Source organism: Arachis hypogaea, chromosome 17 (genome assembly GCF_003086295.3).
Source record: "Arachis hypogaea cultivar Tifrunner chromosome 17, arahy.Tifrunner.gnm2.J5K5, whole genome shotgun sequence".
NCBI classification, from domain to species: domain Eukaryota; kingdom Viridiplantae; phylum Streptophyta; class Magnoliopsida; order Fabales; family Fabaceae; genus Arachis; species Arachis hypogaea.
Window position 1 is genome coordinate 30,535,570 of NC_092052.1, and position 17,721 is coordinate 30,553,290.

The following is a 17,721-nucleotide window of genomic DNA, read 5'->3' on the forward strand; positions in this document are numbered from 1 at the left end:
CAAAATACAAAAGATAGAAACATAAATTAGTATTTTTATACTTTGTTTGGGAATAAACTAGAATAAATTATGAAAATTTAATTTATTCATTTTTTATTAAAAAAAAGTAAAAAGAAAAATATAATGATAAAAAAATTATGAAATTTTGATAAAAAAAAATAATGAAAGAAAAAATAAAAAAAAATAAGTTATCTCTTGTTAGTGTCTTTGTATCTTTCGTATTAGAAAAAATACAAAATACACTAATTTAGTATCTCTAGACATAATGTCTCTATTCATGTTTTATTTGTTGAACATAATTTTGTGTCTCCACTTTGAAAGTACTGATGAGACTAACATTTTGTATCTCGGAATTAAAATTTTGTATTTTAATACTAAAATTTTAATTTTAATCTCTGACCGTCAAACATAATACTGCGTCTAGTCTCAATCTCTAAAAATAAACACTACCTAAAGGACATAGATACTAACCAAACACTACCATATTTGTTGTCCGACTCGTGAAGCAATATTACAGAGATTAAGGAGCACAAATACCGCTTTTATTTTTTAGATAATCTTGGCAATGGTGATTACCATCAACATGACACAGTAGAGATGAAGTCCAAATTTATAATGTAATAGAAGCCGTTTGTAACTATTTCTTCGAATGTAATCTTTTAAAAATAAAAATCGCTAGAAAGGATTTTCCTTTTATAGAAATCAATGGTTGTGATCTGTGCTTTACAGAAATCGCTAGTAGCAATTTTCATCATGAAAATATTTAAAATTTTAAAATCTAGAGATGATAGCAAACAATTTTATTAGATTCTGACATAGTCAATATTTAAAGAGATTTTACAAAAAGTCACCGTATTTGATGAATTTACACGATACATTTCAATATAGAAAATAAAATAGCCACGAACACAAGTGGAAGAGTTCAAGTGAAATTAAAGTTATAAATAAAAGTAATAATGTAAAAGTCTAATTATGCATACCTAAATCAATTTGACCAATTTATGGTTTCAAATTTATCAAATATATATCATCATAAAGTTAACGATTTTTTTTTTTTACAAAAAGGTAATACCACAATAACAAAAAGTAAACGCATTAAAAATTTAGAATTTATTTTTAAATTACAGTTTTATTTCAATTTTAAAATTTTAAATCATAAACCCTAAACTTTAAAAAGAAATAAAGTTACTAATTTAAAAGTTAGTTGTTTATCTTTATCCTTATTCATACGAGAAATATGAAATGTGAAGGCGACATGTGTAATCAGAAAATTGGACTAACTGCATTACTGCAAAGAGACTAATACTAGCATAACACATCAAGGAGAAATTTATAAAGATAACGATCTATAAACTACGTGGGGACCCTACCTGCATGGTGCATTTAAATTTGACAAATCTCACCCAACAACTAGCTAATTAATTTCATGATTTGTGGGAGACCCCGTGCTTGGCCTTCTATACAAAAAAACTACAATCAAACCACCATATAATGTAAAAATACACATGGCAAGATCTATTGCCAATCTACCAACATCCAAAGATTTCAAGATTGGATAGGAGACATCCAAAAAGTGATGATCATGGGGATAAAATGCAAGCATGAACCACCTGGGAAATGCACCGAGAAAGCCTCATGATTCTTGAATACCCAACACTTACAGTTTTAACTGCAGTCCTTATTTCAGCTACAAGGGATGGTGACTTCTGCTCCCCACTAGCAGCATCATGTATCCGGCAAGGAAGGATACTTACAGGATAGACCCCACTGCTTGGAAACATTTTGTCAAACTAGTCAGTGTCCTTGGCATATAAAGCTTATCTGATTCTGTGGTACTATTTTGGCCACACACAAAAAATGTGAAAAACTAAAAATAGCAATAAATTTAATTATATAAGATGAACGCTGAATCACTCGGTTTGTTAAGGCGGCCATAACATTAGATCATACCAAAATAATAACATAAAACAACAACAATGAAATCTTATCCCACCATGTGGAATCGGCTACATGGACAAAAAAATGCCATTGTGCCCTATCATCATGTATCATGTATGTAATAAGATTTTTTATACATAGATTTTGCTTGACCACCAAATGTATAGAATATTTTCAGCAAGTATGAATTATGAAACATTATTAACAAGGATGATCTTGGATGAATAAGACATTAGATAACTAAAGCACAGAAGGAGCAGGATTTACCATCTCAAGCACGTCATATCAAGGGTTACTTTCACCTTCTTGCCACTACGAAAGTCAATAAAAAATAGCAGCAAATCCAGCTGCTCATCTACAATATAAGGAAACATTAGATCAGAGAGGAACTCTAGCTTTTGTCCTTATCAATATCAGACAAAAGTAGCGATCATATTCGAAAAGTCATTAAAAATAGTGCAACTTAAGTTATCTATTGTGGCAAAAAAGTAATAGTACCCTATTTTATCCCTCAAATTATGCATTTAACATCACAATAATTTTCCAAAGATCACTGTCACCAGACTCAGATTCAATATCATTAGACAACAGGTCCTTTTTGAGCCACTAATTCCGACCTCCATAAAGATGGTGGTGTTTCATATCTTTCTAGGACTTACTAAAATTAGGTTTTACTATGAAAATTAAAATCCTTGTGTTGCAGGGAAGTTTCAATCTGCTCTGCAGACTAATATGATCATGTCTTCTCCCTGATCCCCATCTCTCTCCTCTCCATTTCAATAATTTTCCTCCCAGTCTATTTTGTTTGCTTTTGCTTTTTCTTAAATAACTATTCAAATATTGTATGCTTCTCCAAAACGATAGTGAAGTTTCTTCAATTTTGACCAAGCAAAAATATTTACAGCTAAAAACCGGAAGAAACACAAGACACCGAGAATCAACATAAGCATGTTAGAAAGGGGAAGGCAGGAACAGTTTTCAGACGAACATTGGAACAATTCCCAAAGATAATTTAGGATCCAACTCTATAGTTCAAAGTAATGCTGTAAGGAGTAGAAACTTGCTCACCTGATTGAGAATAGAATTTTGCTTCAACCATATTTGTAGTCTCTATCTGAGCTAACTGAATCTCCTCAACCACATCTAGCAAATTACTCAACAAAGAACTTGTTACCTGCATAGAACAACATAGTGAACAGCAACATTATGGAAAACACCCCAGTACTTAGTAGTCAATTATTTAATGGTTAACTGGAAACAATGAGTGCCATTGCTAATTTGCTATTTGCTTGCTTTGCATAATTGCATGCTAAGTTGTTATATGTGCATACAAAATTTTTTCCCCCTTCTTTGGAAGATATTATTAAAAGGGATGCAACTATCTATTCATGTAACATACTCTATCTAGTGAAATAAGGCTTTCTGTTGTTGTTGTTGTTATTATGTTTTCTTTTCTTTTCTTGTTAAAATATTTTATCCTATCTTCAATAGTCCCTTATATTCATTTGACTAGGATTGGAATCTAATAACCTAATTACCAGGATAAACAGAGGTTAGTGCTTTGCTTTTTGCGGCCTACCATACATCATTCAATCTAGTATCCTATAATCCTAATGTTAAGATTCTCTATTTTATCTTTTCCTCCTTTATACACTTCAGATGAATGTAAAAAATACACAGATAAAACAGACATAACAAGAAAGAACGAACGGCCATTGTCTAACTTATGCTTAACAAGGACACAAATATGATATGACAAGCTTACATACAAATTAAATGAACAAAAAAATACAAGCACATTGTGTGTTGCGCGTAATTTCATGAAAAGCTAGAATCCAACATCAAATGGAAATGGCAAGATATGCTGTTCAACCCACTCACATACAACCATTAGTGACAGCTTCAATACACTTTTTTTTATTGAAAAACAAAGGATAAAAGAGAAGGAAAAAGAATTGAAGTTTCCATGCTCGTTTGACAAGAAGCAACCCAGGCATACTCTAGAATATTTACTTTCTCCTATTTGTCAGCCTCTATCTAACAGTTATATACTAGAAGGTATAGGTATAAGGGGTTGGATTTTAGTTTTTATAAAACTCCTGCTCCATCTGAAGCAATTTTTGCATATCTAATGCTCTGGGTCAGTATTTGGGTAGATTTTCACAGTAATCCTGGTTTTTGTACTAAAATAAATGCAGAATTCTAGGGATCTCTCTAGCTTCTTCACCTTGCTTGCCAACAAGAATGTCATTTGGAGTCAGAATCTAGTGCAAATTTTTTAGCCAAATAAGGATATTTTAATTCCGAGAACTCATCCTTAAGAGCAAATTTCATAAAACAAATATCTGACTGGATCACTAACACCACCACCATCATCATCTACAATATAAATAGAAAATTTTATGAAAAAAAAAAAACGCTTGTGAAGATTGGGATAATTTGACTTAGAGAAAATAAATAATTAGTGATGGATATGGAACCGAGAAGGAAAATATGAGAAATTCTACTCCTACAGAAATAAATTTGCTAAATGCTAAGGCAAACAACATATGAAGTGAAGTAACTGACCTGTGTTTCTTGCACCAAATCTTTTGTATGAGCATAACTTTTAGTGGTATGAGGATTTAGGACAAGCATAAATGCAAAAAGAGCATCCATGTCTGGAAAGGTCTGAATACCAAAAGAAGAAATAAATAAATAAAAGAGATGGAAAAGGTATGTTTTACCCATGGAAGAAAAGAAAAAGGTATGATCACATAGTGAAACAGTGTAATCATGTATCAAGCTACCTTCACAATTTTCATATCATTCAATTTACTTGAAACTACTATGCTTGTTGATGGACAATCGCTTACTGTGAACCTACACATTTCACCAAAATAAATAGGCACGTGCAACACTCAGTTATCATATAACTCCAATACAAATATCAGTAAGGATTTAGGAAGCAGATAAAGATCCAACTAACCTCTGCATAACATAATCATAATAGTTGAGAAAAACTCGGTAACTACCCTCCACAAGCTCAAAACCATCAATGTTCCACAACTAAAATACAAAAATGTCAATTAGAAGAATATTTTATTTAAAAGCATTCACAAGAATTACAGAGACTTGAAAGACCTGCAAATTCTGGAATATACACTTGCACGATATTCTCCTCTTCAAATAAAGATGAACAGATCTTATGGTGTCAGCAAAGCTTTGATGACTTTCCATCTTGCAATACGTACAAAAGTACTCTTTTAAGGATTTTGCTTTCCAATCTAAAATTTCAATCTCCTTCCTCATTGTAGTGAGACTAGAAACCTATCATTATCCAATAAGAGGTTCATAATTATCAAGAAACAACAAACAAACCTTTCATAATCCATTGTTCCTGCTGCATCAACCAACTATGAACAGGACTATGAATAGCAAGAAATGGAAAACACATCTTACATACAAGAGATTATTCATGCAAAAAATACAGAAGACAACTACATGTTAAATAGGAACTGTTTTAAGCATAATTCACAAACGACAAAGAAGACCTACAAAGTGATTGCCAATGTATTCAGTACATTATTTCATAAGAGAAACACTTTTTTATGTAAATCATTTCTCAGATATAGAAATTTGCTTGGACAAGATTTTGGAAGGTGGAATAAGATTTTTTTAAAAAAAAACAAAAGGCAGTTCCCTGCATTTTATGAAAACTATAAATAATTTCTTCCCAAAATAATTAATTAATGAGATATGCGCGTAAAAGAGAGATGAAGTACGAGAATTTTGCAACTGCACACTACTACTTTTCATAGAAGATCTCTCATAAACTCAATTAGTTAGGCTATCTATTATATATGTGTTTGAGTAAGTGTGAGTGTGAGTGTGAGTGTGACTCAGATTATATTTTAAAATAAATAAATAAATAAAAAGAACAGTAAAGAAAAGAAAAAGGAGAGAGGTGGAAACACCTGAAACTTCCCCCCAGAATTGAGCAAGATGGAATGGAAGTGGCTATCACTCCCTTGATTTATAGCATCATGCTTAGACAAACCGGGAGTGCCACTTAATTTCATCATTTGAAACTCCTGGAGTCCACTGCTCAACTGTAACTTTTTCTGTGAATAATGAGAGTGCATGTCATCATCTGCAAGGCATTGCTAGAAAGCAAACATGATTGAGAAATACCAGTAATCTCTCACGCTTAATATGCATTAATTGTAGTTTTGCTTTCCCATATGCTATATTGAACAGCAAACTTCTTGCTTCCACAAATCTACAAAACATTACTTTACAATGCCAATAATCATTAACCCAAACAATTTCATAAAGTTACCTGCATCAAAGAATATAATTTACATTTTTTAACTGACTCAGTCAAACAACATAAACATACCTTTTATGCCCAACAACTTTCAATTGGTCAGCTGTTTTCTGCAAGAACAACATCAATTATGTTGACAATGAATAGAATATCAGCCTTTGATATTGTCTCAGGTGAAGTATTATGTTCTAATCACTATAAAATCATTAAATGTAAGCTTGATCAAAATGTATAACTAGAAAAGTGAAACCATCCAACAGACCTGACAATGAATTTCAGAACAAAAGGCATCACAGATGTTAACTTTCTGCAATTGAACCAAAGTATCTTCCAGCATGCTAATCTAAAAATTGACGTAAAATATGAATGAATTATTTTATATGATAACCAAATAAGAGGAAATTTAGAAGTGTTATAAATTTTGGAAAGACAACATCCACAAGTATTCAGATGATATCACTTTCAAATTCTACAGATGTTTTATGAAACTAAATTGCATGAAAGTAAGGGACATACCATTCTCAAATTGAGCTTATCAATTGAAGGAGAAAGCAACAGGTTTGTAGCACATGAGAAATTTTTTACAATCTGCAAGGCAACTAAAATATTAAGATTTAAGAGGCAATAGACTCAACTGATTTAACCCTTGAAATAAAACAGTGATCATACATCAGCCCATGTTTTCCTTGTTTGATTGTCCAGCTTCCCTTTTTCACTTCTCATAACACCTGTTTGCTGCAAAACCAATTGTTGGTCACTCTTCCAACCATTATGGAGCTGTGGACTTGCGTCAATCCTCCCTGATTCATCCATGATCTTTCGACCTCTTGGCATCTCAAAACTTTTTCTTTTCTTCTGAGCAGAAATCCGGGCACTAAAATCATCTCCATCTAAGTTGCCCTCATGAGACAACTCTTGCATATTACCATGGCACAATTGTAATCCTCTCAGGCGCTCTTTCAGGGAATTCATCGACGGAGTTGACACTTCTCGGATACAGTTGGTCGCATCTATAACTCCCTTAGCAGGACTCTTATCCTGTTTCCTTTCCAATACACACTATAAGTCACTCAAAAACCAATATCAGTATAAATTGCAAATCAACAAGCTCTAATGAGGGAGATGCTATTGCCATTTTGCTCAAAAGGTTCTGGAAAAAAAGGAGGGTAAGTTTTTCAGTTTAAGAAAACATGTTCTAGCTTTAGGAAAATTGTTCCTAAACTAAGAATTAAGATACATCTTCCTTTCCCTCTCCTTTCCTTCCAAAACAGCCAAACCCTCCACCAATTCTAAATCTACATCAACTACTAACACAAGATGCTCCTTACATTGATCAAAGAATCAGCAGTTCTAATCGAAGCATCAGCACCAATACCAATACCAGCACTATTGTCATCATCACCTTTGCTGTATACAAAGTCTTCTTCTGTTGATAAACCATAAGCGCTCCTGTTTGATATCTCCAAGAAAGAACAGGCATCCTTGCTTCCTTCAGCTGAAATTGCACCTAACGAAGGAGACATTCTGTCATAATCATACCTAAATGGATAATCTTTATCCTCCACCACAGTCATGTCGTTTGAATCTCTAGCTCCACTCGCTGAATCGCCGTCACAAATCTCGTTCCTTGCGTCGCTGAGCGTCATGAAGCTTCCTTCAGTAGTACTAGTAACAGCAGGGATCCAATTCTGGCTTGGCGTTCTGAGATCATCGGAATCTGACCTCGCGAGGCTCCGATAGTGCATCGAGAACGCAGTTGAATCCATGGTGACATCGTCGGAGAAACCGGGATCAGGACCCGACAACCGTCCAGGTTCAATGAAACTAGCCAAAACGGGACCGTGAAAAGCTTCTGCTGCTACAAAATTATCAATAACTGAATAGTTTCATATTACACTACAAATCCTATGGCAGTTACAGGTACAGTTGGACTGCGATTATCACAGTTACGAAAACAAAATTACAAAAAAAATTAAATAAATAAAGAGAGATGCAGTTAAGTAGAGCAGCCACAGAAAATAAAAAAAAAAGGCGAATCGGAACTTGCCATCGTCATCGGTGGAAGCAGTGGCGGTTCTGAGAGGAGAAAGAGGCGAAGCGGTTGGTCTCAGGAAGGGACTAGAAACGACGTTGTTGTGGTCATCGAGCGGAGGAGTTTGTTCGGCGGCGTCGGAGGGGAAGAGATGGATGGAGGTGATCTCGTTGTCGGCGAAGCTGACGCGGCGGGCGGTTTTATTCACCGGCGCGGCGGTTCCGTCTTCCGTTTCGGTGTTGCCGAGGGGCTCCATCGCAATTTGAAATTGAAAACAGTAGTATACTCTATTCCCTCTATTCTATTCTGTCTCGTTCTGATTCAAATATTTCGGATTGGGCTTTTTTTTTTTTTTCTTTGCGCGAAAGATGATATTTGACACACACTTTTATATGAATTTCAAGTAATTGAAATTGCGAGTTTCCTGCGAGGCGTATTGGGCTTTTAGCTTATGCTCTACCCATTCCTCCTCGGCTCGAAACTTGCGCTATGGCTTCGTTTGGTTTCTTGCTAAACATAACGAGGTATTACAAAATATCTCTCTTTTTGTTTTAAAAAATATGTTATTAATAATTTTGTTTTAAAAAATATGTTATTTACAAAGTTGTAATATTTTCTTTTGACATATTAAGAAAAATATTTGGTGCTATTTACAAAGTTATGAGAGTTGAATTAGTTGAAAATTTGTTCAAAGTCTCAAACATTCAATAGTCCAACCTCTATAAAATGAATTTAATTAAAGAGTTTATTTTGATATATATTAATAGTATAAAATATTTTATATCGTTGTCATTTTATTTTACAGAATTAAATATATGTATAAAATTATTTTATATTGACAGTATATTAAAATTAAATTATTAATTAAATATATAACGAAATAAAAGATATTAAGAATCAACATTTTTCAATCAATAAAATAGTCATTAATTGATCATTAAAAAAAATATCTAAAATTAAAAATAATGAAAATATGCAAAACTTAATGAAAAAATTAAAAGTGAAACAAAATATAACTAATTTAGGATATAAAATTTAGAATTTAAAGTTTAAAATATAGAATTTAGGTTTAGAATATAAGAATTAGGGTTTAAGTTTAAAATTTTTGGTGACCAATGATGAGTAGCCGGAGGCAGCTGAAGATGATTATTGATAGCTAGTAGTAGTAGGTAAAATTATAGTGTTGAGAGAAAAAAAAATAGAGTGAAAGAATAATTTTAAAAAAATGTTACTTTTAATTTTGTTTTATTAGACTATTTTACAATCCAATACTTGTTGGTTGAATGTTGTTATTTTTCTAGCATTGTTGATAATAAAATTATTAAAAATATAAGAGTATAAAATTAAAATATATTTTAAAGATTATATTTAAAACTTTATATTGATATTTTAAATATTGTTAACATTTTATTTATATATATTGAACAAAGGTCAACTACAATAATTATATGTATAATAAGATACTGTTTTACTCAAATTTTGTTGATGTTTAAAAGAAACTATGGATATTTCAATATTGCAATGGTAACGTCAATAGAAATTAAAAGAATGAAATTAATAAATAAGCAAAGAAATAGTTAATATTTAAAATAAACGGTGAATATCTCAATATCGCAATTGTAACGTCAATAGAAATTAAAAGGAATAAAATTAGTAAATAAACAAAGAAATATAAGGTGCCAAAGGCAAAGTAAATTGCAAAAATTAAAAGAAATAGAAAATTAAAGAAAGGATGAAGAAGAAAAGCTAAAGGTAAAAGAAAAGAACACGTAAAAGTAGAAAAATTTTATTAATAAAAATTAGAAAGAAGCAAATTATAAGTGTTTGAGTTTAAAAAAATTATTTAAAATTTTCAATTTTTACTCTGTGATGTCAACGGGTTGAGAATATTTTTAAGTATTTTTCAAAAGAACTAACCTCCCTACAATGTTTGCTTAAAACTCTATTTATAAACTAACCTAATGCTTAATTGACAGTTATTTCTATAAAATTTTTACCAGTTTTTTTTTTCTAAACTTGAATTAACTGTTCCCGCTCTAATTTCTTTGACGATCGTTCTGCAATCTACTTTAACATTCTATGTTGATAGCTCCTCCTGCACATAGCATGTCCTATAATTCAGGTCTAATTCAAATTTTGAAAAAAATTGCTCCTTTTAATAGTGTCAATTTGAACCCTCTCCTAATATATTGAAACTGACTTCATAAATTGGCAATAATATCTTATATTTATTTATTTAAAACAATTTTTTTAAATAATAATATTTTTTGTCTAATATAATGTCCTCCAAAATTTCTCACTTAAACATATATCATAATTGATAGTGAGAAAATATTGTAATTTATAATACCAAAAACGCTATATATGTGTTATTATCACCACTTCTTTATTATTTTATTATTATTATTTATTTATTTATTTATTTTATTGACTAAACAAAAAGAATTAGTCCAACATGGATTATAGCATAAAGGGTAAATTGAAAAGACAAAAATTCATAAGAAAAGAAGAAGACACTTTACTAATGGAAAGAATTAACACTAAGAACTTTTTTCTTTTTCTTTAACCTAGCGTCTTTCTAACATCCATTTATATTTCATAGTTTTCCTTATTTTAACTATATTTGAATCATGTCTTTTGAATATAACAGGAACAAGTGAGTTTAGAATGAAGCGGGAACCTCTATAAAGAGGTGGAGTTGGATTCAGATGGGTGGGTGTTAAACGCTGGAACATGGCGTTTGGCACCAAGAAGCACATAATTCGAAAAAATTGTTGCTACCATCCCGGTGTCTAGTGCCAACCTTAGCCATTTAACGCCAGGGGTGGAATTTTTGTGAATTTTACCTCTGGCACCCTGGCGTCTAGCGCTAGCATAGGGCGTTTAGCACCAGGGGTGTTTAAAAAAAAAGGGTGGAGCTAAATGCCAGTGATTCGGCGTTTAGCGCCGAGGGCATATACATGCGTGGGATGGACTCGGGAGGGGTGGCGCTAAACGCGGCCTGCAACCCGCGTTTAGCGCCGAGCACGCTGAAAACCCTCCTCGTTGTATTTGAATTCAAAAGGCACCTAACCCACTTGATTCTCTCCCTCTTCCTCGTTCCTCACACCCTCCTCCACCATCAAAGCACTCCACTTCCCCATAACGTCTCCCACCATCCAATCAAACACCCCACCCCAAGATTCTCTCTCACCAATCTCATCCCTCCCTCTTTCCCATGATTCCCTCCCATTCCCAACCCTCCCCTCCCCCACCAACCCCATCATCCCTTTCAACCTGTAACCCTCTCCCTCTCTTATTTTCTTTTTCTTTCTCCAACTCTTCCCTATAAATACCCCCACCTTTCCCATTCTCTTCCCACAACACCTACACTTCTCTTTCTTCTACTCCTTCATTCTTCTTTCTCTTTCTCTTTCCTTCCTTTCCCACAGCCATCCCCCACTCTTTTCCTTCTTATCTTTTAATTTTTCTCTTCTTCCATTCTCTCCACTACCCCCCACTTCCACCTTTATAAGGGTGGATATTGTTGTTTGTTTGAAAATTTTCGTAAGAAATAAGATTAAAGGCGAGTGAGATTCAGATTTTCAAGGTGTCAAATTAGGTGATTTTAAATGGATGAAAGTTATATGATGATTAAGGTAAGAATTGGGTATTGGTTGCAAAAGGAAAAGGTTTTGAGAAGGGTTATTTTAGGTGTTGTAGAAAAATGTGTTTTTGATAAATTTTGGTCAACTTCAACGGGTTATAATTTGGCACTTGGAACTTAAAATTGTGTGAAATTTGTGTTGAAATAAAATTGGGAATGTCTATTTTATTGTCATTAAAGAACGGAGTTAAAATTAATTTTGTACTAAAAGTTATGATCTTTTGAAAATTAGTGGTTAAGATTGAATCCTGCAGATTTTGCAGCAGGGGTAGTAGAACTGGGTTCTGTACGTACGCATCATTTGCGAACCCTCAAAGAATTGAGACAAATTTTGTGCGTACGCACCATTGTGCAGATTTTTTAAAAATGCTGGTTTTGAACTGTTAAGCCTTTTCGGCAAGTCTGTAACCCTTGTAACCTCCATATGGAGTCTAATAACTATCTTAAAGGCTTTGAATATGATGGGGGTAGATATAATGAATAATCATTTTCCGATAAAACTTGTTAACTGAGATATAAATATTGCAGGATGGTGGTTTGTCCCACCCATGGTGAGGTCGGTGACTTTGTCCCGCTCACGGATTGGTGATGTTGATTGTTTTAATATTGGAAGAGGTTATGATTGAGGATGATGATTATGTTATTGATGATATGATTAGTGATGATTATGATTATGTTTATAATTATGATGATGATTTTGGTTGATGAGGATTATGATGAATGATGGTATTGGCAAAAACGGAGGTTTCGTCCCGCTTGCGTAATTATGAGATATGACTATTGATTGGCAAGGATGCGAGTTTTGTCCCACTTGTGTAACTGATGAGACACTTGCACCTGGCAAGGATGGTGGTTTTATCTCGCTTACGCAGTATTGCAATGAGACACCTGCACTTGGCAAGGATGATGGTTTTGTCCCGCTTGTTCAGTGTTGCGATGTAGATGTGGGGATAGTGATTTTGTCCCATCCACATTCTTTCTGTTCGTAAGTGTGTCCGGACACACAATCCTCAGATTAGCTAGCCTCCAGTGAGAAGGTGACATGGCACTTTTCTCCTAAGACCGGATTGTGATAAGTCCAGGATGTTCCTCCTGGGGATGCACGACAGAGAGAGTATATCCGAGATAGTTATCGGATGTGTCGAGTCTAGCAGTATAACTGACACGTGAGCTCATGGCCAATAGGACAGACATGTATCATGTGCATTTGTTTGCAATTGTTTGGTGTGCATAATTTCTTGGTTTACCTAATTGATAATTTGTTTAACTGCTAATCGCACTACAAGAAAAAAGGCCACGCTTTTTTCTTGCCACGTTTTAAAAGCGTGGCCAAAAATGGTCAATAGCCACGCTTTTATGAGAGTGGCAGTTGATCAGAGATTTTGTTACGTTTTTTTTGCTACGCTTAAAAAGCGTGACAAAAAGAGTCTATGGCCACGCTTTTATGAAGGTGACAATTGATTCGAGATTTAGCCACGCTTTTTTTGTCACACTTCAAAAGAACCCCAGCACTCCGAAGAACATCGCCGGCGTTTGCAATGCCTCCGTTGGCGCTCCCTCTTCCGGCACTCCCACCATCCCTGGTCCCTCTGTCAGCACTCCCTCTTCTCGTTGGTGACTCCCTTTGGCAGTGATTCTGACTGTCCCTCGCAAACCCTCCGTCGAAGCTCCCTCCGCCGCCGCTCCCTTCCGTCGCAATGCCCCCGTCGGCGCTCTCTCTTCGGACACTCCCACCATCTACTTCTACATCCAACAGAGGCTTTTCTTGGTGAGTTCAGCTCCTTTATAGTTCTTTTTTTCCCTTTCCCTTAATTTTTTTGTGGAATTTGGTGGTCGAGATTGCTCGTTTAGGGAATGAGGAACCGCCGCTACATTTTCCCGCAAGGGACCTCTGATCGTGTATGGAACCGAAGGCGCGAAGGCCGTTAAGGCTTTCAAGAACATTCCCGACGTGGAGGTCGCAAATGTGGAGAGGCTGAACCTTCGGAAGCTCGCTCCCGGTGGCCACCTCGGCAGGTTGTGATTTGGACCAAGTCAGCATTCGAGAAACTCGATTCGATCTATGGAACCTTCCAGAAGGCATCAGAGAAGAAGAAGGGTTACATTCTTCCAAGGTCAAAGATGGTGAATGCTGACCTGGCTAGGATTATTAACTCTGATGAGGTTCAGTCTGTTGTGAGGCCCATTAAGAAGGAGATTAAGAGGGCCACTCTCAAGAATAACCCTCTCAAGAACTTGAATGTGATGCTGAGGTTGAATCCTTATGCTAGTTGCTAAGAGAATGGCCCTTCTCATTGAGGCACAGCGTGTTAAGACTAAGAAGGAGAAGCTCGACAAGAAGCACAGCACTATTTCCAAGGTATGATTCTCTGTCTTATTCTTCATTCATATCCATATTGCCATAGTGATAGTTTTGTTTTCAACTATTTAGGTGTAGGGTTTGATTGTATGATTAGTTGCACTGTACTTTAATGAGTTGGTAAGTTATTCTGTGTTCTTTAAATTTGTGTTGCATTGTTTTTTGAAACCTTGAATCGATATCTTGATGGTAGGATGTTTGATTGATAGGTTGATAATTTAAGAGTTGGCAATTGTTTAAACGGATACTTACTATGAATGTTTATTATTCCTCGGCAGGAGGATGCTTCTGCTATCAGAGCTGCTGGAAAGGCTTGGTACCAAGCCATGGTTTCTGACTCCGATTATGCCAAATTTGACAACTTCTCCAAGTGGTTGGGAGTTTCACAGTGAACTTCATTGACTCCTATTTAGATTTTTCTTTTGTTACTTTGCCTTTTTTTTGGATTAGATTTCTTTGCAGTTTTGATAAATAAGCTTGGAATTGGAAGATTTTAGTGAAATTCCCAATTTTATTTGTTTGTATTGTTATGTTATGGTATTCTAGATCTGTTTGAAATCCATCTTCAGGGTCCCTAGGAAGCTTCTACAAGCAAACCAGAAGGTGTACGTCCCTACTAAAGTGTCAGAAGGTAAAGATTTTCCCTCAACTAATTATTGTTACTTTGTTGCTGAATTGAATATCAGATTGGTAGGTAGATCCACTTAAATGACCCAAACAAATTCTCAGTTTGTTTTTATTGTTTTATTTTTGGAAGAATTTGTGTGCGTATTGATTGTATAGAGTTAGTGTAGTTTGTGTTTTTGAACAATTTAGTGTAGTTAGTGTACTTATTGCTTGTAAATTGCAGTGGCATTGTAGCTTGTAGGCATTAATTAAAATTGAAGGGAAGGGGTCCATAAAGGTTGAAGTTAAAAGGAAAACAGAACTGGGTCGTCATCGCGCTTCCAATCCCTCCTTCGGCGCTCCCTTCATCGACACTCCCTCCTTCTAGATGCTAATGACCCTCCGAAGACCTTGGCTACCATGCAGTTAATTGGTTCCATCTTTTCAAATGTGAGCTTTCAACTTTTAGATATATTGGATAAACAGCTTTTTATTACTACAAAGAATATTTAATCGGCCCACACTGTAATTGCAGTTGGCCTTATTGGATGATAAAATTGATGACTTGTCATTTATGCCGATGATACGTTTCTCTGAATGGCTCGATGAGTTATTATGCCATCTCTTTTCCTTACTTCTACACTTGGAACCCAGTAGTGTTATGTAAGTAAAGGTGCAATATGTTTCTTTATTTGGCAATGATATTGTTTAAATGTATTTTGTGTATGTTCCTTATATAATTGGATAAATGGTTTTGGTATATTAGAAATGAAGGTCTGCACTCTTCAGCAGCATCAGGGACTTTTCTGGTTGATGATGTTCCATACTACTCCTGTCTGCTTGAAATTCTACTTGGGAGGCTTACAGAATCACTTTATAAGCAGGTTCTTAAAAGTATTATAATACCTACTTTTTGTGGAGGAATATATTATTGGCTTACACTTAACTTTAGAAGTAGTTAGTCAACCCCAGAAGAAGCAGTTAGTCAACTCGTTGAGCCAATATTAGCATCTGTGATATCCTCCTTGAAAGGAACACCACACACTGGATTTGCAGGAGGAACCTTTTATGCTTCTTCAACCAAGGTATCCTTTTTTGTTTGAAGTGATTACTTCCTCTGCAATTTTGCTGCAGGATTTTTTTGAAATCTAAAACAGTGAGAATTCTCTTCTCAGAATAGATCCACAATTTCACCAGCTCTTGAGGCTGCAATCGACTATCAATTAAAAATATTATCAGTTGGCATCACTTTTGGCGGTGTGGCAATACTTCGTTATAAGGATCAATTTAAAGAAGCTATCTTCTTGGCTTTTGACTCACCATCTTGGAAGGTTTTATTCTCTCACAACCTTGTTGATAATGGTCTACTAGTACATATCTGACCTTGGTTATTCTTATTCTCAATGACAGGTTAATGGGGCTGCTGATCATCTTCTCCGGTCCCTTCTTGGAAGACAGGTTCATTATTATCCAATAGATCAGTACAGGTATGTATATAGCTGGTTGTATGAGTTTTGTTGTGTTTTATTAGGGTGTGTTTGCGAATTCTAGGGGAAAGGAAAGTGCATATTTGGTTTTCATTTCTGTTTCTATTTTCAGTTTTAATTTTCAATCTTCTCTATTTTTAGAATTTGTGAAGGAAAAAGTGAAAGCAGGAAATAAGATTTTAGGGCCTGTTTGGTTGCAATTTCAATTCTATTTTCATGTTCTGTTACATTTTCAGTGTTTTTTGTTTTTAGAATTTTATGAAGAAAAAAAATGAAAACATGAAATGGGTTTTATTATTTTCACAAACAGACCCTTATTGTTTTCACTATTTTTTATTCATTTTTCACAAATTTGGAAACCAAACAAAAAATATGAAAACAAAAAATAAAAACATAAACCAAACAGGTTTAGAGAAGTTGGGGAAGTGAAGGAAAGGCAGCAGGTGTTTAAACCTCCTTTTGTTCATGATTTTAATATAAATAAGGAGAAAAATGAACAATTTTATCATAAATATCTCTCAGTTTTTAAAATTGTGGAGTTTTTTGAAATATAATGAGAGATTTTAATGTTAAATAGTGGTTAGTAGTTTAGATTGTGCGTTTATTTGAGTAGATGTTCCACATTTATTAGTCTTCTTTCTATATATGTTAGCCTTCTCTCATGTAACAATACAATCAGCATACAATCTGTACACATCACATAGGAGGAATGTATTTTTTCTCTCATTTCCCGAGTTAAATCATGGATTTTAACAGAGTTGCTATTTTTACTCCTTGAGAGATGATGCTTTGCTGGTCACTCGACTTGATTGGATACTGGTGATTGTTATGGAAGTGGCTAAGAAGTGTATCTATTACTTTTTCCATTGTTATCTTGAATGTCATGTCTTGTGCAGGGGATGAGAAAGAGCACTTGAAAGTGACTCTGTTACGAATTGAGTCATCATTGCAAGGAATTTTTTCTTGCTTGCCTGATTTTGTCCCAAATTCAAGGAATGGGATGGCTGATGATTCAGATCATAAGTTTCTAATTGCTGGAGCAACAGGATGTACTGTTGGCAAAGATAAATATAACTAGTTTGTAAAAAATTAATTTTTTATATATATTTTTTGCACTGCTATATGTTTAATTTAAATAGAGCTTGTAATCATTTGCACTGTTATTCGAACTCGAGATTGATTTTGTATTTAAATATTAGTTTTTTAATGTATAAAACAATTATAGCAAAAAATCAAAAATTATGTTACTAATTACTGTTTGATTTATCTTGTAATAAAAATTGCATACTATATTTATAGGTTTGGTAATAAAAAAAACTGAAAATTTATATTGTGCAGCAATGA

General features: G+C 34.3%; 1 protein-coding gene across 6 annotated transcripts; it reads right to left on the bottom strand.

The window, feature by feature from the left end:
- Positions 1-1,260: 1,260 nt before the first annotated feature.
- Positions 1,261-8,635, bottom strand: LOC112766080 (uncharacterized). 6 transcript variants are annotated; one of them, XM_072222671.1, is made up of 15 exons: positions 8,295-8,635; positions 7,576-8,105; positions 6,917-7,285; positions 6,764-6,835; positions 6,510-6,590; positions 6,320-6,357; positions 6,112-6,199; positions 5,895-6,041; positions 5,062-5,247; positions 4,907-4,986; positions 4,728-4,800; positions 4,507-4,608; positions 3,007-3,112; positions 2,206-2,293; positions 1,261-1,767 (listed from the first exon to the last, which is right to left on the bottom strand). In XM_072222671.1, exons 1-15 carry the CDS (start codon positions 8,533-8,535, stop codon positions 1,581-1,583), a joined length of 2,388 nt encoding a protein of 795 aa, XP_072078772.1. In that variant the 5' UTR covers positions 8,536-8,635; the 3' UTR covers positions 1,261-1,580. The 6 variants fall into 6 exon arrangements, with proteins under 6 accessions (XP_072078772.1, XP_072078771.1, XP_072078770.1 ...); XM_072222670.1 differs by having other exon boundaries at positions 6,917-7,306; positions 7,576-8,099; positions 8,295-8,630; XM_072222669.1 differs by having other exon boundaries at positions 6,917-7,306; positions 7,576-8,102; positions 8,295-8,630.
- Between the last annotated feature and the right edge of the window lie 9,086 nt (positions 8,636-17,721).

Excerpts from the sequence above, each read along its gene's own strand:
- LOC112766080 (XM_025811929.3), bottom strand. The coding sequence starts at position 8,535 with ATGGAGCCCCTCGGCAACACCGAAACGGAAGACGGAACCGCCGCGCCG. Across the intron at positions 6,358-6,509 it reads GTTCTGAAATTCATTGTCAG|AAAACAGCTGACCAATTGAA; the intron begins GTCTGTTGGATG and ends TTGTTCTTGCAG. Across the intron at positions 1,768-2,205 it reads GATATGACGTGCTTGAGATG|TGGGGTCTATCCTGTAAGTA; the intron begins GTAAATCCTGCT and ends GTTTCCAAGCAG.